Here is a 22,124-nt window from a genome sequence, read left to right as displayed (position 1 = left end):
TAAAGCCCCCCATCTCTTCTACCAAAATAATAATAATAATAATAATAATAATTATTATTATTATTATTTAGATTTACTTTTCAGCAGCAATGAAACAAAGAGGAGCTAGGACTATTATGACAGTTTGCACAAAATCTTAAATATATAACTTACATGCACAGATTGACATTGGGGAAAAAAATTAATGTTTCCCTATCCTGTTCATGACTAATATGGGCATGGATATTTTATCATTTTATTAACTGATACTACAAAGCTGCTACAAAGTATTAAGTGTTTCATTATTAACTGAATAACAGAACAAATGATGAATCCAAATAGCCTGCAGAAGAGCATATAAAGCTTTCTTGGTCAAAATTATTCCATCTAGACTAGCATTATCTACACTAACTGACAGTAGCTATTCATGTTAGCTCTTTCCTAACACAGCCAATGGAAGATTGAATCTGGGATTTTCCACATGCAATGCAGGTCCTCTGCCAATGAGCTACAATTCTTTCCTTGGCTTCATATGTGTCCTCTCTCATTAAGAGTTGCTGATTAAAAATGGGGTTTATATTGCATTTTATGTTATCACCCAGACTGGAAACACAAAAGTACATTCTACCCAGAATTAACTACAAATCAGGTGAACAAATGCCAAAAGGGATTAAGATTTAAAACAAAGTTTGTATTATCTGTGAAAATGAGAGGTGTAAAATGAATTTTTAAAAATCAGGAATTAAATTGGCTCACAGTAATTTTGGGTAAGGGGAACAAAGTTGTTTACTTGCTAGGCTCATTATGAAATGAGTTAGAATTTCAAAACGCATGTCACCTGCATTTCTAACATTCTTAAGACACTAAAGTCACAAAACATCATTTCTGTAAGTAACTATAGTGCAAACTTTTAATTGCACATATACAAATATTTAGATGTAATCTTAATGTCATGGAAGTATAGTAATGGGCTGCCCTGTTAGATCACTCTGGTAATGTGATTGATCACCACGATGTGCTAGAAAATTGGGGGTGGGGGGGCTGTTTTCCAAAGACTTTCTTATTAATGTCTCTCCAGCAGCTATTTCAAGAGCTAGCCTTTGGTTCACTGGAAAACAGTGAGAAATATGGGTGTTATCTGACACAAAGGATCAGCCCTTTGAAAATATGCTAAGAGATCTTTTCTGGTCTTGAAAGCAAATGTGACTTTTCTATAACAAGGATTGGTCTTCACCCAGTAAACCAGTTACCAGGTTCTCAGGAGAAGATGGGAGATTTGGCAGGCAACAGCTGTTTTCCCATCCCAACAAACTGTCAGATCACAGAAACAGAGGCGGGGTTTTAATCCTTTACACTTCATAAACTCATTTTGGTGGAAATACTGAGGCGGCGCGAGGAGATGGGAGGAGGGGGAAAAAGAGTTCCTTGCATTCTACTGTGGTCTTCCCAACCATCCAGAATTGCTGGACTACAACTCCCATCACCTACACCTAACATGGAGGCTAAGGACGATGGGAGTTGAAACTCAACAGCTTCAGAGGCCACTACCTTGAGGAAGACTGCCTAATAGTGACGAATGCGCTCAAAGGGAGGGAAAAGTAACTGGTGCCACCCATACCGTCCCCCCCAGCCCAACCCCGCGTACCGTCCTGGCGGCCTCTGCCCAGGTCCTGCCCTTCTTCTTGCGGCCCTTTTCCCTCATGGCGGCTGGGTACTGGCAGGAGCCGAACAACCGATGGAATGAAGGAATGAATGAATGAATGAAGGCACGAGGGGAGGGGGCGTGTCCGAGGCCGGTGCGGGGTCTCTGTCGTGGGAGGGGGAAGAGAAGGAAGGGTTGGCCTCTGCTGCTACTTAAATCCTGAAGCTTGCAACGCCCGCAGCTGCCCCAGCCGCCATGTTGGGAAGCCTACAGTAATCACGTGACAACGCCTCCACCCTCTCCTCTCGGCCTGCCCGCCAACTGACCGCGTAACCCCGCCCATTGCCAGTATAGGGAAAGGGTGGAGGTGGAGCCAAAAGAAATTCGTGACAGACGGCTCCGCCCTGCAGCGGGGAAGAAGCCGTTCAGGGAGAGACGCACATGCGTCGTTCGGGTGACCGGAAAAACGCCACAGTCGTGGCCTTCCACCTAGTGTCGTAGGTTCGGTTTGCCTAGGCCAGCTTTCTCAGATGACGCATGCGCACAGTCCCGGCACTGGTTTCACCGTCGGCTGAGGCGCCGCTGCAGTGATTACCAGCGGAAACCTGCGTGCAAAGTCTCAGGGTTTTACGTCCGAACTCTTCTCAGGCCCTTCAGTGCTCGGCCCTTCCCGTTTCTCCTCTTGGTGGCGGAATTGAGGCGCTTCAGTACTGGCTGCGGTCCGGTTGCGATGTGGTCCGTAACGACTATCAATTCGGAGGTGTCCGCGGAATTATGTCCGCACAACCCACTATAAACACACACGTCATTGAGCCGTGGTTTATTGGATTAATTCGGCCCACACTGGTTTGGCGTGGCATGTTGATGAAAGCTGGCTGGCTCACTCGGGCCAGTCACTCCCTCTCAGTCCAACCCACCTCACAGGGTTGTTGTGGGGAAAATAGGAGGTAGGAATATTAGATATATCACCACCTTGGGTTGATCATGTATATACATATAAATATGTATGTATGGCGGGATACAAATATAATAATAATAGAAGTGGGCTGCCCAATACCCATTTCATGAGTGGGTTTCTGAGATTTTAAGTGGGGCTGGCAGAGGTAGGCTGCAAAAAATTCTCAGTGTCTCTTTTTTGCCATCTGTTGGTTCAGATTTTTGCAGCTTAGATCTGCTAATGTCAGCCCTTCGAGATAGGCAAGGTCAGGAAGCAAGACCTAGGAGCATGAAAAGCAACTTAATGCCACCAATAGAAGCGAATATGTGTAGCTCACAGTTGAACTGTGCAGTCCTTGGGGTTCTCTGAGCTTGGTTGTTTTCTTGCAAACGTTTCGTTACCCGGCTAGGTAACATCTTCAGTGCTAGAGTGGAATGGGGTTTGCACTCTAGCACTGAAGATGTTACCTAGCCGGGTAACGAAACATTTGCAAGAAAACAACCAAGCTCAGAGAACCCCAAGGACTGCACAACTTAATGCTGTTAGAGTACTGTAGCAGAATCTTCAAAGCCCTTCTTTACATCCAGGTACACATAACACAAGGTGGAGTTGTTTTCAGTTTCTTTCTCATGTTTTCTATTTTTCCAGGACTCAAATATCGTTTTTGTAGTGGCTTGACATTCTCCTCCCCTCCTCTGAGTCAAACCAATATTCCATCATATGTAGCACTATTTATGATGTGAAATGGGTAGCATCAAGCATCCATTTTATTCTGTAAAGCACTAACTATCCCACCCCAAAGACAGAAAAGTCTATTTTTGATCCCAACCACTCAGGGCAGGGTCTGCGGGCTACAGAAGGGATATTGGAGTTGGGAAAGTAAGACATTGGTTTTTGTGTCCCTGGTGCCCAACAGTCTTCCTCCCTAAACTGGTGGATATTGTCCTGGTAGTGATGTTGATGTTCCTGAAGCATTTGGTGTAGGGGACTTCAACATTTTAAGCCAGTTTATCTGAAGAATTCAGGAGTTTATGGCTACCATTACAGTATTTCCATGGTCCATTTCAAATTATATCTGCCACTCACTAAGGTAGACCTGGATTTTTGCATCCATAATGATAACCCATGCTCTGGGGGCTTAAAGTGGCCCTTTTGTTATGGATAAATCACCAACTGGTAAGGGTGAGATGGTTGGCTTCAGCCCTCCCTGCAGGGACACAAGACAAGATTTAGGGTCAACTCATGGTGTATTTTGGATCTGGTGGAATTCCAGGATATGCTAGGAGGGAATTTACTGATGAACCTTTTGGCTGAAATATTAGTGGAGGACTGGAATGACCTGGCTCTTGACCAGTAGGCTCTTAAGCAGTCTTTGCATGTTCGCCAAGTGCATGGGTCTTGATTTATTGAAGAACTGTGGGAGATGAAGTGTGCTAGCTGAACCTGTGAAAAAGAACAAGCTTTCTGCTTTTCCTGATAGCCTATCAGGATGAAATGGCCATGCAGGGCAAGAACTAAAGGGCATTCCCATAACAGAGCACATGAGTTAATTGGAGCAGAAACATTGCCGACAATGGACTGAAGCATGGCAGACAGACTGCTTAGCGCAGCAAGAAAACACTATTTTAATGTGGAGCAAGAAAAGAAGGGTAGAGATTAACCTTGCAGTGGGCTAGGTGTGAGTTGAGAATGATGCCATGCATTGTTGTGTGTTACTGGATCAGTTAGTTTCTGTGCACCTTGAAGTTGTGGCCGGAGTGCTTGTATGACTTTGTGCCATTGCTCCTCCTTTAGATCCAGCTCCCTCTTGGTTGATAGAAATGTCAGATTTTCCTTTTCTTGCCAAGGTGACCTACGTATTATGGCAGATCAACTGTAAGCGCTCCTGGATGAAACTGATTTTCTGCATCTAATTCAATCTGGCTTCAGGCTAAGTCATAGCACAAAAATGGCTTGAGATGCCTGGTGGACAATCTCCTAAGGGATCATGGCAGGATTACTATGTCCCTGTTTGTGCTACTAGATATCCACGCGGCTTTTTATACCATCAACCATGGTATCTTCCAGACCACCTCAGGATTCTTTGTCATGGTTCCAGTCCTGCATGAAGGAAGGTTTCAGAGGGTTAGGATATTGCTCTACTTGCAGCTGTATTTCGCAAAGCCAGAAAAATGAGGTAATTCAGTAAGAAGATTAAGCATGTTTTGTGAATGCAGCCAGTATGTCATTCAGTTTTTATTATGCAGGTTTCTTTTATGCATTTGTGCATTTTTTCTGGCTTTAGGTACATTCTAACTGAACATCTTTTTCCAAGTGCCTGCCTGGTAGTAACTGGAGCATGAAAGCAGAATCCCACCAAAGTAGCAAAACCAACCAACCAACTGTTGGTTAAGTGAGAAATAGTCATTAGGGATTTGTTTAAGATATGAAAAAGGAGGAATTCTGTGTGATTCCATTTTGAGCCAGTTCATTCAGTGGCTGTTTTTTCTCAGTTGGCGTAATTCATGAGCTCTAAAGGGACTAAATACATTTTCACAAATTATACTTTTTAATCTGCATAGCCTAGATAGCATATTAAAAAGCAGAGACGTCACCTTGCCGACAAAGATCCGCATAGTCAAAGCTATGGTTTTTCCAGTAGTAATGTATGGCTGTGAGAGCTGGACCATAAAGAAGGCTGAGCGCCGAAGAATTGATGCCTTTGAACTGTGGTGCTGGAGAAGACTCTTGAGAGTCCCTTGGACTGCTAGGAGGTCAAACCAGTCAATCTTAAAGGAAATCAACCTTGACTGCTCATTGGAAGGATCGATAATGAAGCTCAAGCTCAGATACTTTGGTCACCTAATGCGAAGAGAGATCTCTTTGGAGAAGACCCTGATGCTGGGAAAGATTGAAGGCAAAAGGAGAAGAGGATGGCAGAGGATGAGATGGTTAGATAGCATCACTGAAGCAATGAGCATGAAACTGAGCAAACTCAGGGAGGCAGTGAAGGACGGGAAGGCCTGGCGCAATATGGTTCATGGGGTCACGAAGAGTCGGACACGACTTAACGACTAAACAACAACAACAACAATCTGCATAGCACCACATTTGCAATACAGAAAGACCTTTAAAATATGTATTCTAGTAGATGATATTTTCTATTTGGTTTAATATATAGAATCTAGGTTGGGAGGAACCTGGTCACTGTATGAATCCATTTTCTGAGTTATATATATAGTGCCTGGACAAGCCCCTGTAGTTTTTTTATTTATTTATATTTATTCATCAAATTTGTACAGCCGCCAAAAGTGACTCAAAAAAGTGATTCTGGGCGGCGTACAACACTTAATTAAAAAAGCAACTAATATATAAAAACATTCATTACAAAAACTATAAAAAACACAAGAACAAGAGAGGATGATGTTAGCTGCAATAAGAGAGCCATCGCAAGATCTCCCTGGTCCTCTGGGACCCACAGGCTTGATGGCATAGCCAGGTTTTGAGGGATTTGTGGAATGGTAAGAGGGATGGAGGCAACTTCCGGGGGGGAGAAGATCCCATAAGGTAGACACCACAGCAGAGAAGGCCTGCCTCCTGTGACCTGCCAAGTGTAGTTCCCTGGCAGATGGGACCCACAACATGCCTTCTCTGCCAGATTTGATGAGATGGGCAGATATAATTGGGGAGATACGGTCCCTCAGCCCCGCCCCAAGTTTTCTTGGCAAGATTTTTCAAAGTGGTTTGCCATTGCTGCCTTCTTCCTAGGGCTGAGAGAGAATGACTGGCCTTAGGTCCCCCAGCTGGCTTTGTGCCTAAGGCAGGACTAGAACTCAGTCTCTTGGATTCTAGCCTGGTGCCTTAACTCTTGCACTATATAGTGACCCGTAAGTGAACCAAATGGCTTGGTTTTCACAACATACTAAGGCAGAAAAGCTTAACCAAGGTTAATATTAGAATAATATATAAATGGGTCTGCTACTCTTCCTGAGCAGGCTAAGCATACAGTATTGTATGAACATGGCCACTAAGTAGAAATCTGGTTTGAAGGCTGGATTCTGTATCCCTTTTTCTCTATAATCTGCTGCTCTTTCTTGCCCAGACCCCTAACTCTGACAGACAAGACCTTCCATTAAGATCACCATACCTGTTCTTTAGCAGCTACTCTGTCGACTTCTGACTCTCTGCTAATATATGGGACTCCCATTCCCTTATCACAGTTTCCCAAGAAATCTGAAAAAGCTTATCTTCTCCAACTCTTGCATAAGAGAGCTGCAATGAAGAAAGGATGGGACTTCTTTGTGTTTGCACAACACCCTAAACCCTAAAAAGCTCTCTTGGTGACCACCATTTTGTAGCATGCTGTATTTTAACCAAGGTTTGAGCTTTGCTAAATAATCCACATCCCAAAATGTCACTATGGTTTTGTACAAATTGAAAGTTTTTGAGCAAATTAAAATTGGCCATTTTGGCTCTGGACAGCCCAATAAGCCTTGACCCTTATTAAAATCAAGGTGGCAATGGGTGGGGTGAAAGAGAATAAAATGGCAGTGCCCCTGCATCCATTCAGACTTACGGTTTAGCATGTTGTGCAAACACAACTAGGCTGGATAGCCTGTCAAGCAATTGGACTACATTTACTCTAAAGGATTAACTCTCAGATGTATTGTTCTCAATCCCAGAAAGTAGAATCCACTTCATTTGTCCCATGTATTTACCCTGTATATCTGTATAACTGTTTTGATACGTTTAGTCCAGTAGATTCAAGCCCAGGGCTACCTTATTTGAGCTGCAACTCCAAATGACCACTAGATGGGAGCAAAGAGATACAGAAAACTCTTACTTTGCTATGCTATTGCTAGTCAAAGATCTTAATAAAGTTTACCTATTGACTAGATTTCTTTTGCTGCTACCTAGGGATTGTATTTTCCAATCTGTTCAAGACTGCATTGGTTGGGAAGAGAATGCTTTACTCAACAATGCAAAACCAAGACCACTAGGTGTTGCCCCAACATATGCAAGAGAGACAGATAGTCTACTGAGCAAGAAACAGGACTTAATATTAGGGCTCATCGGTTTGGAACTTGTACTGAATACTAATAGAGATAATATATGGAATATGTGAAATAGTAAGAGCTTTCTGAGTATGTAAAGGCAGGATCCCTATCCCTAACTAAGGTGTCACAAGCAGAAGTGAGGTCTTCCATCTCCTCCTTTTAAAAGAAATGTAACACTGTGTAATACTTAATTTCTTAAGTGTTCAAATGTTTTTCAAGTTAATTAGTGCATTCCAATGATCTCACGTCTGGTCAGTCACAACAGACTACTTCAATGTGTAGAAATTGTGCTCTGGTATGTATTATTACAATACTCTAGTTTGCCGCAGTTGCATTTGCCTTGTTCTCTTCTTCCAGATTGGAGTCATCCTGTTGGACCACTTTGTTATCCCTTTTTATTTTAATCAATAAACAACTTGTTATTCTCAGCAAACTTTCTCACTTTACTGACTATCCCAAATCCTATGTCCATGGCTGCATAACATACTGAAGGAATAAAACTTGTCACATCCTGAATTGATTGGCTTTGCTTTAAGAACTAAATGAGCACAGTGCAAACTAACTGGATCCTACTACTAAGTGGGAATATACTAAGGAGAACAAAATTAGGCAGAGCATGCATACAGTTCTTTCTCATCTTCTACAGACTGTTTTTTAACCAGGATTTCAGACTCAGTTACAATGTGTATCTGTGTAACCAACCTATCTTCCCCTCCTTTCCCACAATATAAAAGCAATTGTATGAAATAGGTAGACTTGTGTCTTGAGAAGGTAATTCACCATGATTCTCTGTTATAATTGGACTTGATGCAACCTAAAATATTTCTGGATCTAATACAAACTGATTAAATCCTGCACATTTAAAAATTGTTACAGACTGTAGACTTTTGGAATGCACTTCGTATTATAAAATGCTTTCTCGATCATATCACTGCTTCTTGTTTTTCGGAGTTCACAACATAATCTATTTATCAAGCTTAATTAAATGCTAGACTCAACTGAAGTTGGATTGGTGGTTTATACTTTATTGTGTTAGGGAGAACCAAGAAGTTGTCTTAGCATAATGGGTGAATCAGGTCATCACATTAAACTATAATATGGTTTATTTGTTTAGGCAGTGAATGTTTAATGAACACAGCAATTGTGCCTAGAGTTTAACAAGTTAGGTGAAGCAGCTTATGCTTTGTTTACTTAGAATTGCCTCCCATTTTGTTAAATGGAGCATTCTTCAAATCAGTATGCATTAATTTCAGATAACACATTTATTTCAATACTATGTATTCTCCCCTGATCATAATGTAGAAATCCATTGGAAGTGTATGTCTTGGTCATAATGGGTCTAGGGCCATCTCCCTCTCTCTCTACCCTATTGCAAAAAAGAGAGAGTGGCAAAAAAAATGAGAGATTGTTTTCAACAATGCTCATTCCTTTATTGTCATGGCTGGGATTTGGTTGTGGCACTGCTCAGCGCTCTTCAGGCCTGCACCAAATCAAAGCAACATTACAGTGTATTGAAAAGCTATCCATCCAAAACCAGAGGGGGTTGGGACAGCAACCTCTTCTAGTACATTATGTGTAATATATTATGCATAATATGTCCTGTATATTCATATGTATAGAGCAACAAGCATGGGCCACCGTACACCAATTTTTGACTGCCAAAGTAAATCACCACAGCAACAGGCACAATATTTTGGTCCCAGTAGAGGCCCTCGCCTTGCCAACCAACCAGTCCCTCCCATTCTTCATTCCCCTCTGGATTTTTCCCCCCTCTCCAATCACCCAAATAGACAGAAATCCCATGATTTTCCCTGGGTGGGACACCCATACATACCCACACAACATACATACTCACCACATACATTCATATGTAAATACAGACTCTCTGACATACAAAGAACAAAGAACATCAGAAATCTACATCTGAGGTTGTCGCAGCAATGCAGCAGAGCTGTAGGAGCATCCTAGCTCCACCGGAGAAGGGATGCCACAGCTATCAGTAATTGGTTCTCGTCTTAAGTTACAGTATTTCATTGCAATTGTTCTTGTGTTTTGTGCTAGGAAGTTATCTGAGGTTACTGGCAGCACAGCAGCAGATTGAGAAACGGAGTAGGAGAGATCTTCAGACACAGAATATATGGCCAGAGTAGGAGTACATTGCCAAAGGTGTCACTGTTCCCCATGTTTGTGTGCAGACAGGCTCACTGCTTCAAAATGCCAGATGTGGTTAATTGTCTAGTAATGACCCCAGATTTCTAGAGCCAACATGTGATTATGCAGGAGGAACAACTGGTCTCAGCTTATCTGCATCCAGTTCCAGTCCTGGTTGGATGGGAAAAATTCTGGTTATGTGTCTTTTCCATTGTGAGAGCATCTCTTATGTTTGCAATGGAATAGCCTTTGCTATCAAGAAGGACATGTCTCCTTTGTTTTCACAGGTCTCCAGTTCATATACTTTTATAGTCCATGGTAAATAACTTCTAGAGGACAAAAGGCCTTATAGTAAATTCAAGTGTTCTTAATTAGTTTAAGCCCACAAATAAATTGACTTTGAAGTGTCTCATCCTTCTTTCTGTATGTGACCATTGTGCTGTAAAGTAAACCTAAAAGATCCATTTGGATGTGCTTGATCCTAGTTCCAAGGTATTTGGAATTTAAGAGATGCTGGAAATCAAAGGCAAGGAAGCATTGATTAAGCGGATTCAAGCTACTTTTACCTTTTGCTGATGCGGCTCCTTTAAGAGTTGAGGGGAAATAAACATATATTCTTCTTATGGTCTGAGAGCCAGGTTAGCTTCTAACTGGCTTGCCAAATTCTTAACTATCATCCCTGAACATTTTTGTTGCTTTTGATCTTTAACAGTGTTCCTGTACTAGCTCCCATGATTCGTCAGCCATGTGCAGCATAAAAAAGCACAGCAAGCAAGCACAATAGGAATGCCAGTAGCTATTCTAAACAGCAAGTACGAAAGATGGACCAGAGCTTTAGGGTCAACAAAGCAAGGACAGATTGACATACTACATAGTAAAATAATGTAACATTGTGATGTGTTAGTTACCACATTACCACCTCTAGAAAGCCTTTTTTGTATCAAGTTAGTAAGAACTTCCCAGAAAATGTCCTTTTGCTGTTTCTGTACTACAGGTACCAAACTGACTGACATTAACTTACTGTTTGAACTTTGCAATTTTAAAAGTGGATAATACAAACATGGAGCCCAGGTTAATGACTTTGGAACAGGAATTGCCCTCAGTTCTGTACTCACATTTGCTAAACCCAGGTTATAATCCTTACTTCATTTGAAAGAATAGAAGATGAAACAGTGGTGAGAATTTGTGCTACTATCATTCTCTCAATGGTGAAAGGTAATAAATGATCTTGAACATTTTAATCCCAGAGGAAGCAAACAGTTCCTAAATGAACCACAGAATCCTAAAACAGAAATATTCCTGCAAGGACAAAGCAAGGTATACGCAAAGGAGACAAAAGGTATTCTGGTATGCTTTGGGAGAATCATTTTGTCAGAAATCCCAAATGTTACATGCCTCAGTATATAAGCTTTCACAGGTTAACCTCTGTCACCACTCTTGGATCTGCCCAGTTCTGTGCTACAGCTCTTTCGATGCTAGATGTCTTCTTATCCTTCCTTCAGGCACATCATGTTCTGGATTCAGAGCACAGAGACATGAGAATCTATACCACAAATTACTGCCAGCATTGGATGGAACATTCAGGATCATTCATCAATCTCAAGACTTCCTTCTCTTTCCACTCCTATAAAAGCTAATCAAATTAGCCTTTCTAAACCTCTCATGCAGGTTTTCTGTCCTGCTCCCACTTCCCCTCTCATGCCCTGATATTTTTCTGCAGTTCATGATGGCTTATCTGGTTCGGTTTGGGTAACTCTGGCTTTACCCATGCATATTAATACCTGGAAACATGGCAGCTAAGGTTACCAACAACGTAACAAGTACAGCTGAGTGCTAGCAACTTCATGGGTCACATTCCCTAGCAGAGGTAACCTGAAATTTTCCACAGAAAATTCTGTTATTCCTAGAAAATTTCCTCTGGATGGCCAACTTTAGGACAGCCATTCTGCTAAGTATAAGTCAAAGTGCAAAAGGTAACTTAGGCAGAGGTACAGAGAGATACTGAATATAAAGACTGGTTTTTCCATTATTTCCTCTTGGTCTCAGTTTAGCTCCAGAAAATTCTTGTCACTACTAAGTTGGCTGCTCTATTAAACCTGCAGTTGCCACTGAAAGGAACTTGGTGAATTGGAACATGCTTCTGGATAAGATTATACCATTCCCTGTGCTCTGTTGAAATAACTGGGTATTCAGCTCCCCTTCCCCATTTTACATACATGGTTGGTTTTCAGCTACAAAAATGTTCTTCCCAATTAAAGTACAGGTGACTCCTTGTCTTGGTAAGTTGGCCAAGTTTTTCAATTATGAGCTGCTTGAAAGTTGTCTTGTCTTTTTCTGAATCAGGTGTAGAGAAAGTTTCCTAATGTCACAAAGATGCTTTTGTTAGCCCTCTTATAGTTCTGCTTGCACGATCAGTACCCAGACTACCTCTCTGCAACATCGGTATGTGGAGGGTAGATGGAGAGGCTTTGAACAGAAGATGAAATGAGACCTGTGCCCTTATTGCAAAAGCAGAAGGAAATCCATATATTTTGGTGAGATCAAGATCCTGCCCCTGAGTCTCGCCCACTTTGATCATCCTCACTGCATAGTATACTCATCGAAGTTGACTATGATTTCCGTAGTCCAGAAGAAACAGACAGAACCGCCACTGGAGCTAAGTGTGGACTGTTCATCTTCCCATTGCCCCCTAATTATTTTTTTTCTTCTGAGTCTAAAACATACATGGAATGAAGAAAAAGCAAGCATTGTCTTCTAGAAACATTGTGCACCGAGCAAGTGCCCCAACACTAACAGGAAAGCCAGCAGCACTGCACTTTCCACCAACTGAGGCTGCTGCTCAGCTGGAAACCCCGCATCATCACAAAGACACACCATAAATAAATATGTTAAATAAATAGGGTGATTGGGTGACAGATCCAGAGAGGGCTGGGGATGTGGACCCCAGGGAGCCATCATCTCATACAGACACACACACACACAAAACATAGCTAAAGACAAAGATGAGTTAGTGCAGGGGACACCTCTCCCTGGACTATGTGTTCTCAGAGGCAATCAGTGGCAGAAGAAAGAGCGCAGTCCTCATATCTGAAGAAAGGGGAAGGGCTCATGGGATGTTATTTGTGAGCCAATGTTGTGGAAGGGTTCTGTGAGCCGGAGGCTAGGGACACTTGTGTTGCTGAAGGTGGCAAGGTGCGAGGAGTCTGGCACCTAAAGTGGTATAAGAGAGAAAAAAGAAATAGGAGTAGGAATCACATTTACCTTTTCTTTCCCTCTCTGTCAAAAGCATTTTTTTCTCCTGCTTAAGAAATCAAGAATTTTCACCTGAGAAAAAGAACAACAGCAGTTGATATATCCTTCCCCTACATCCTAATAACTCGTTGAAATTGATTAGGCCAGTGTTTCTCAACCTGGGCAACTTGAAGATCCATGGACTTCAACTCCCAGAATTCCCCATGGTGGCTGGGGAATTCTGGGAGTTGAAGTCCACGCATCTTCAAGTTGCCCAGGTTGAGAAATACTGGATTAGTATAGAAATTATGACTAGTCCAAAGTTTCCAGTAAGATTCATGGCTGGGTGGGGATTTGAACTTGGTTCTTCCCAGTCTATTCAGCACTCTAGTGCTACACTACACTGGTTCTGATAAGACTACCAGCCTATTTTGATGGGCTAGATATTATAGACATAGATGTAACACTATTCAGAGACAGGTCACACTCTAGTTCTGAACATTGGGTTGGTGCCTACTAGGCTTCTATTTGACCAGCTTCCCTCAGTCTTGGCTTGTACTCTCCATGGCTCATTCCTGCTAATTTGTCTTTGTAATGCCACAAAACTTATAGTTTAGTTAAAGAACTGAGCCTACCACTAGAGCCCAGGATTCTGGCAAGAGCCACCTACGTCTGCTTTCCATTCACTAACTCACCATGATCGTGACTTCCGTACTCGAGATGCTGCAGGTCGCTCAAGGAGGCTATCTAGGCGCATCAGCCTCTCCAAATGCAATGCTCGTGGGTCATGCTCACTTTGGTCTTGTGTGATCTCAAACTCAAATACAGCTGGTGGAGAGACATCTAGTTCCAGAAACATTATGTTCTCAGCCTTTGGTGGAGAAGTTGGAAGAAGAAAGCAAGGCAGAAAGATGTTGATAGTATCAAGAGGCCAGTTTATTACAGAATTGGAGCAGGGCTCTGGTTCAACATATTGTCAGCCCTTCAAGTAGACCAGACTAAGAAACCAAAGTTATGAATGCTAATACTACTTCTATTATAAGGTTACAGCAGTGTTTCTCAACCTTGGCAACTTGAAGATGTGTGGATTTTAATTTCCAGAATTCTCCAGCCAGCGTGGCTGGCTGAGAAATTCTGGCAGTGGAAGACTACATGTCTTTAAGTTGTCAAGGTTGAGAAACACTGGGTTACAGTAACAGAATCTTGCAAGTCTGAATGTGCCTCCCCCCTCTCTCCCTTTATCTTCAAGAGAATTAGGGAGGCTCAAATCTGAGATGCTTTCTCAAATTACATTTCTGCCTCAGACTCAAATTTCTTTTATCTGATCATCGTCTTGGTTGCGGCTCTTCCTCCTGTTCCTCAAGGTTACTCTTACAGCCTATTACACATATTTAAGTGTGCAGTAGTTGAAATAAATACATAGTCCCTATGCAATGCTAAAATAGGATGATCCTATATATCTACATGACTAAGCAAATCCTGAACAGTCTCCTTCATGGTCTGAGTCCATGGCCTTTTACAGACTGACAGCTTTTCATATGAACCTACCCGTATTTTTGTATTTTGCTCAGAAGTCCTCAGCTGTCAAGATTTCAGTAAAACCAATCCCCAAGTATTTTTTCTAGGGAATATTCATTCTATCTGTCCTTTGATAATCTTCAGAACCTGCCCAAAGGTGGAAGTATTTATCAGAAATACTTTTTGACTCTCTTTTTGCTTAGATTGCTGTTCTCACTAATGCAGAAAAGATTAACCAAAATGTTCATGGGACTGGAACAAATCCCCAAAGAGGAAAGTGGAGGGTACACAAAACAGATGTATAAAATTATGCCTCATGTGAAAAATGGATAGAAAAAAGGTTTTCTCATAAAACTTATACTGCATAATACTATAAACCAGGATCATCCAATAGAAGATTAGGACATTTAAGACTGATAAAAGGACATATTTATAAGCACATAGATGGAGTTTATTACCCAAAATATAGAAATGGCTGCTAACTTGAAAGCTTTTGGAAGGGGATTAGGCAAATTACTAGCAGACTATCAATGGCTGCTAGTTATGACTCCTATATATTAACCCTATTAAGAGAGACAGCGTTTCTCAATATTAATTGCTCAGTAACATGATTCCAATTTACCCTCATATCCTACTCATGGACTTCCTTCTAGTATTTGGCTGGCCACTGTGAAAACAGAAGGCCTAACTAGTCAGCTATTTGGTCTTATCTTACTCTGAATCCAATTAGTCATCCGTTTTCTTGATGTGACCTGACTGTTTATTTGATTGTTTTTTTAATCTTAATTTACTTCTGTAATACAGATTTCAACATCTTGTTAGCAGCTTGTTGGGGTGTTTTTGGCCAAGGCTGGGATACAAATGTTGTTTAACTGAATTAGATTAAGACGTGCATTTATATAACATGTGAAGTTTGTTTTGCATTTGTCTTGGTTAGGTTGTTTAAGGCTTAGCATGTTGTGCAAACTCAGCCTATTTGGTTACTTTATAGTTCAACGTATTGTTGAAAAATGGGTTTGTTCAGTGTCCAGTTAAGCATGTTGTGGAAACACAGTCCCTGTTGGAATAGGGCTTGCCTTGTAGCCAGGCAGTTTGGTCTTATCAGGGACTTCTTCCCTTCACCAAATGCCAGTCCTCCACCTGCTCCGTTAAGAGCCTTTTTCTCACCCGATACCGAGGATGGGACCCCATTGACATGGCTAGGCGAGCGTATTGGCTGATTGGCCTTTTGTATCCCACTGCAGAGGTTGGCCGCTTTTTCATCTGGGTCCCAGTGGTGGAGTTACTGCTGCTGCTGCTGCTGCTGCTGCTACTGTTGGTATAAAAGAAATAAAGAACATGCAAGGATTTTCTCTTGAGCAGCCATGATGAATGTAGGACATGAGGCAACACAGAGATGGTTCCTCAGTTACCATATACCTACGTAGGATTCCCTTCTACCTTTTCCCCTCTAAAATCTAGAATTTAACTAATAGAGCTCATCTTCCATTTTTTGCTGCTCAGTCTGCCTCACAAGTCTTATCTTTGCAACCATTTCACAATATAGTATGCAACTTTGCCGGGGGAGGGGGGAAGTGTTTAGGGTCATATATAGCATGGCCTTTGAATGGCATGCCACGGTTTTTTTATTTATTTATTGGAAAGATTTGGATAGCCACCCATCTTATGTGACATAACCCTGGGCAGCTCACAGCAATAATAGAAGAATAAAAACAATAAAAACTAACAAAAACAGAACATACCCAGTGCCCCAAACACAGCACACATGCACACACATATGACAACTGTAGAGATTCCCTGGGGTCCAGCTTTACATCATCCCAAGGTTTGCAAAAAAAGCCAGGTCTTTACAGCTTTTTGGAAGGCCGTGAGGGTACAGGACCTCTAAAAACTGGGTAGAGTGAGGACTAAGGCTGAACTTAATTATTGAATTAATATTAAACAAATTAAATATAAAATAATCCACAAATACAGAATGCATCACAAGTATGATTAATCCACAAGAATTTAATCATCTTCCCCTTCTATCATATTAAAAATTACAGTCTGACAGCAAGTTTTTTTGAGGAGTTTGGTGAGCCCCATGTGGCCCTGGGACCTCAAACTGCATGGCTCTAATTTACCATCAGCTTAAAAGCAGTGGAAGGAACGGAAGGGCTACCATTCCTGTGCCTGACCCCACTGGCGTCTCTTCTTAATCACTATCTACATGAAACTCCTCCAGCCTGGCCTTCCCAGGGACACTGGACAGAGATTGCAGACTCACCCCCCTGCAGCCAGCACCAAGGGCTGGAATTTCCATTGATCCTCCTCACAATCAAAGTAGAGGCGGTTCATGATCTTGTTTTTCTCCTCAGGAGGGATAAAGTTTTCAATGATTAGGTACCTGCACAAAATGGAAATGAGCAGAATCAAGGCAAAGAAACAACAACAAAACACTGCTCCATAATATTTTAACTGGCAGTTACATCAATAAAAGGTTGGGAGGGCAAAATCAAAGTAGAGGAGTGGTACTGTAGCTATTTTGAAATTTGTAATCCATACTATTGTAAATTATAATGAATTTGGGGATAAATCATCCTACCCAAGGAGCTCAGCTGAAATGGTTTTACTTCATCATGATTCCATCACAATAGCAACCTGCTCTTTGATAGTCTCAGGTGTATGTTCTAAGGCTGCATCATCTCATCTCCTCCCAAGGGAATCCTACCATGAGCAGAGATGCCACGAAGGGTAGGAGAGGGAGAATCCTGGGGCAAAATCCACTGTAGAAGAGAACTTCGCAATAGATGGTGTGTCTTATGTTAACTAGGAGAAAGGGAAGCCATTAGCTGGAGATAATGGGAATCATCGCCTGAAAAAAGTGAGAGGCATTGGAGTCAATGAGGTTGAGCTATTATGATCTCCCTTTCCTCAGGCATGCAGTCTTTTTTACATTCTGCACAGCACTGGCAACCTTGTTCAGTGCCATGCATATGTTGCAGAATGACACAGTGAGAAAAGATGGGAATGAACAGTAGAGACAGTGAATGAAAACAGGGTTTTCTGTGGCTAGATTACAGGGGTTGGGCCACGTTATCAGAAAAAAAGGTACTCTCAACATATTCTTGTGACAAATGTTTCTTCTGAAACATCTTCACATAACGGTTGGGTTGCCATGCTAGGCCAGAGAAGAGTTAAAGAGAAACTTGCCCTGTCACCTTACTCATCACTTGACAGAGCCTGTTAACTAGAGTCTGGGGCTTATGGTGCCATCCAAGCTGCCAACAGAAGACTTCAACAGCTGGTTTCAAAATGGTGATAAGCCTTGAATTCTAGATAACAAGGCACAAACAATGGAGTGGGACTGGGTGGCACCTACTGTACACTTTTGGGTTAACCTCTCCTTTGGTATAGTTTATCATAAAAACACAGCCAGTAATAGGTAGCTTTACTGTGCCAAAGGAAGAAAAAACCATGAAAACATGAGCACTAACTGGCTACTTGAAATGGGAAAGGCAAGCTGGCACACAGAAAGAATAAAATAAAAAGGCCATGAAGAAATTACCTCTTCCCTCAGGAACCATCCCACAGTTAAGAATTTTAATTGTAAACTGGCTCTTGTGGTGAGAAAGTATTCCTTCAGGAATTCCTTCAAGCCCCCCCCCTTTTTTTTGAGAAGATGTCATCTAACAGAGATAGGAGGGTTTTTTTTAAATCCCTGCCATTGCGCTATACCAAAATTAATTAGCATTCTAGAGAGGGGAAAAAATAAGCATTGTCGTATGAGGTTAATTGCTTTATCCCTAATTTAAATGTTATTTGTTCTCAGCATTGAAATTGGTTGGTTTGTATATTGCTGATTTTATTTTGTCCATCAACTCAAAGAAAAGAGGAAGAAAGAACAGGGCTATTTACCAACTTTTGGACACACTTCAGCATTGCCACCAGAATTATCCGGAAAATGGGCCTAGGGCATTTACTTTGTAGGGGTCAGGTGACCCAGGGAGACCAATAGGATTTCACTTCTTTTTTGTAAAGCTGCTGGTTCTGGCCTGATTCCTCCACTTGAGCAACTTGTCACTTTGGCACATCTGGGTTGCTTATGAACTATCCTTTCACACTCTCCTTCTGCCTACCAGCCCTGGCAATGAGATGGGGGGGCAAGAGGGTCAATCATTCCTTGGGACCCTCATAGACTGGACTGCACCTCTACCTCATCATGTCCTGCCAAGGCACCTACTTGAGTTTCAGTTCTCGCGTCTGCTCATTCTGTGCCTCCTCCAGGTCTTGCCGCACTCGGATGTATTCATCGTGTTGGTCCTGGATCTCTGCCTTCACAGCCTGGAGCTTGGCATACAGCTGCCAGATCCAAAAAAATGCTGTTTATTTAGCGGAATAGCTTTGATACCACACCTCACCTTTCCAACTGGCATGAACTACAGCTCAAGGACCACCTTTTTTTAGCCTGAAAAATATGCTCGTTTTGGAGTCTGCCGGGAAGCCAAGTCATAATATCACTAAAACGAGGGAGCAACCAAATTTCAAGTTCTTTCTTTCTTTTTTTTTGCTTTGGGGGATAGAGGTTTAAAGGAGTGAAATGGCTTGGGGGCTGTAATGGGTAAAATTAATTAAGACACCCTTTCTGTCCCTTAAAATTTCCCCAAATGAGAAAAATAGGTGAGACATTTTGGGGGTGCTTTAACAAGGTTTCAAACATTTTGGCCCCAACCATTCTAGCAAAAATCTGGGGGCTGTAAATCATTTGCTAGAAAGAGCTATATGTTTTCCATGGCCTGAACATTGTTTGCTCCTTAAATGGGCAATTCAAGAGACAAACTACAAATGATACTGTGTAGCTGCAATAATGTGATAACCTGAATCTAGTTAAACACACACATTTTTTAGGTCTGCACAGACATTGGGCTCTTCCTCACAGCCAAGTTAAAAGCTGTGTACCTGCCTTAAGTTGGCAGAAAACTATACTGGTGTAACATTTTCCAGCCTTCCCCTGGGGATCCCTATTCTGTGACAGGCACAATGCTGGCAAGTGTTCCTCTCTTTATTTAAGTGTGCAGGACATATTAAGGACAGGGGTTGGTGGATTCCTCTGGCTTTGCTTTCCTCTCTCCCGCCAAACATCACCAGCTGGTGAGAAAACCAATCACTATTCTGGAATAGCACTTAGCTTGTGTCCAAAAGAAGAATCAACTAACACCAGCTGATAGTCAGACTCTCTTCCAGCACATTCACTTGCTTTTTGATTATACATTGATTCAGTGCCTGCTATTGACACTTGTAGACACACAACTTTCAATTGACTTACTGCTTCACATGTTGTTTGTCTCAAAATTTCTTCCTGAGAATAGGCTCTGACTGGGAAAGACCTAAGCTTGCTTCTTTGCGGTGAGAATGCCCAAAGGTAAGAGATTCTGTGCATTCAAATAGTCATATTATCTTTATTCTTACTGGGTTAATAACAAAGGGCTTTTGGAGAGGGTTTGTTCTTAAAAGTAGAACATGCTTTACTTACAGAAATATATCTTACTTATTATCAATGTTAAAGGATCAGATATATTTATCCAGAGCACCAGTTGAAGAGTTTCACATACACAATTTGAGAGGTTGGAGAGGTGCTGCAAGCACACAGAATGATAGACTAGACTAAAATCAGGTTCGATAATCTGTAGTTCGGCATATTAACAGAAACCCAACCATTTTCTTTGCATGTTGTGTGAATCATGCTATCACATTAAACCATAATATATTTCTTTGAGCATAGCATGAAAACACAGCAACTGTGTGTTTTGTTAACTTGGATTTGGGGTTTAGCATATTGTATGAACCCAGCAACAAGAGGCCAAGAAAGGGGAACAAGAGGCCAAGGTAGTCACCATTGACCCTACTGGCTGGGACTGCTGGGTACTGAAATTCAACAATATCTTGAAAGCCAGAGATTTCATATAGCAGAGATTACTTTAAACAAATGTTCTCTGTTCTTAAGATCATATACAGGGAAGCCTCCCTTTCCCTTTACTAATTTATTAATTAAATCTTATCACTTATCCTGTTGGACACAGCTAAAATTGGGCAGTCTGGTGGAGAACCCAGGAGATAAAGGATTCTCAGTGAAATTAGTATTATTGCTCAGACCTCCGCAATGGCGAAAATGTAGCTGTTGCTTTGAAGGAGCACAATGATTTTGAAAAAAAAAATTATTCCCATTTTCAATATCTTAATGATTATTAGTACGGAATACCACTGTTTCCTACCATTCCTCATCTATAAAAAAAGGAGCAATAAACCTATCGAGTAGAAAAGCACAGCAAAGATACTGCATACGGAGTATAAATGAAATGTTCAATTTTGCACTTACCTATTATCTATGTATCTATCTATGGAAGAAGTCATTGAAATTTTGTCCCACTGGTATTACAGCAAGAAAAAAAAAAAACAGCAGAGGCTACACACACAGAAACTGTCCCAATTCTAACAGCTTCCATTATATACTGTAGGATAATTTGTACTCTGAGATGGGAGGAGGGAAATTTAAAACTCATCTAGGTTACTAGCAGCATTGTGTCTCTTATTTTTTCCCATCTATGGGAACACTTGCTATTCATTCCTATGGGAAAATTCAAAGCATTGATCTGAGTGACAGTGTTATGTGATGCCTACTCAACATCACCTCATCCCATGATATCAGCAACAGTCTTCCTAAAGTGGATGCAGGGGTCTCTGAATATAGAGTACGCAAAGACCCATAATGGCCTCTCTAGAAGTCACTTCAGTCTATATACCCCTTTTTTTGTATACATCCTAGGTGTCATAAAGACAATATTTAGCTGGTAAGTGATTAGGAATGACAGAGTTATCTTCAGCCTTAATTGCAACATAAAGCTGAACCCTTGTTCTTCTCAAAGTTCCTGACAAGCTTCTGCCAACCGAACATGGATCCTGCTGTTATCTATTGCAGGGGACAGTTTGTTCCTGATTTGGCTCCTTGGAAAGAATAATCTTAAAACATGTATAAGCCTGTATCTAATGAGAGCTATTAACCTCTTCTGATGGACATTCTGAAGGACTTCCCTAACACTAGAGTACCTTCCTATGTCTTATATCTCTGCAGGATTCTCACCTTTTTGAGCTTCTTGGTTTTGATTTCTACTTCCTGCTGTAAAGAGGTGAATGTCTCCCGGAGCTCCATGGTTTCCTCATCCCGCAAAAGCACTTCCTGTTGCATTTCCCGCTCACGCCGCTTCTGTGTTACAGAATCAGGCCAAATGTCCCTTAGTGTCAGAATACAATGTCACAACCTCCCACTAGAGTATTATCAGACAAAGCAACCTCTGGCTATACAGACAAAAGATTACAGTCCAGCATCCATGATCTGCTTGGAAGGTTGCTTGCATTTTGAAAGAGATCAAGGGTCACATCCATTTCAGGTTGGCTTGAGAAAGAGCGGGACACACGAGAGGAAAGTTGAGGGGTCCGTTGCTGATCCAGATCCCAGCTGGTCCTTACCTGCTCTGCAATTTCCTGCCTCTTCAGCTCAAGCATCTTCTGCTGCTCGTTCGTGTGGTCCATGATGTTCCTCCCACCAATCAGCAACTTGCTCTCCATTGCCTGAAGACAAGAAGGGGAATGTAAC

The 22,124-nt window shown here is 41.7% G+C and overlaps 2 protein-coding genes across 3 annotated transcripts in view; both read right to left on the bottom strand.

The window, feature by feature from the left end:
• ASXL2 (ASXL transcriptional regulator 2) overlaps positions 1-1,887 on the bottom strand; it is an 81,732-nt gene extending 79,845 nt beyond the window's left edge. Inside the window, exon 1 of the mRNA XM_088152249.1 lies at positions 1,625-1,887. Coding sequence (XP_088008375.1) covers positions 1,625-1,681 — 57 coding nt within the window. The 5' untranslated portion in view covers positions 1,682-1,887. The remainder of the gene's footprint in view (positions 1-1,624) is intronic.
• A 6,650-nt stretch (positions 1,888-8,537) lies between these two features.
• KIF3C (kinesin family member 3C) overlaps positions 8,538-22,124 on the bottom strand; it is a 37,831-nt gene continuing 24,244 nt past the window's right edge. Inside the window, exons 2-8 of one of the 2 annotated variants that reach the window (XM_088152345.1) lie at positions 21,998-22,099; positions 21,612-21,734; positions 18,717-18,835; positions 16,761-16,880; positions 15,662-15,803; positions 13,672-13,847; positions 8,538-12,955 (exon numbers count right to left, since the gene is read on the bottom strand). In XM_088152345.1, coding sequence (XP_088008471.1) covers positions 12,862-12,955; positions 13,672-13,847; positions 15,662-15,803; positions 16,761-16,880; positions 18,717-18,835; positions 21,612-21,734; positions 21,998-22,099 — 876 coding nt within the window. In that variant the 3' untranslated portion in view covers positions 8,538-12,861. Of the gene's footprint in view, positions 12,956-13,671; positions 13,848-15,661; positions 15,807-16,760; positions 16,881-18,716; positions 18,836-21,611; positions 21,735-21,997; positions 22,100-22,124 lie in introns of both variants that reach the window. The other variant, XM_007422354.4, reaches the window with a different exon arrangement.

This window comes from Python bivittatus, unplaced genomic scaffold (genome assembly GCF_059951505.1).
Source record: "Python bivittatus isolate LINGU-HERP-01145 unplaced genomic scaffold, Pbiv_v1 ctg000690_np1212, whole genome shotgun sequence".
NCBI classification, from domain to species: Eukaryota; Metazoa; Chordata; class Lepidosauria; order Squamata; family Pythonidae; genus Python; species Python bivittatus.
This window is presented reverse-complemented; position numbering and strand designations above follow the sequence as displayed.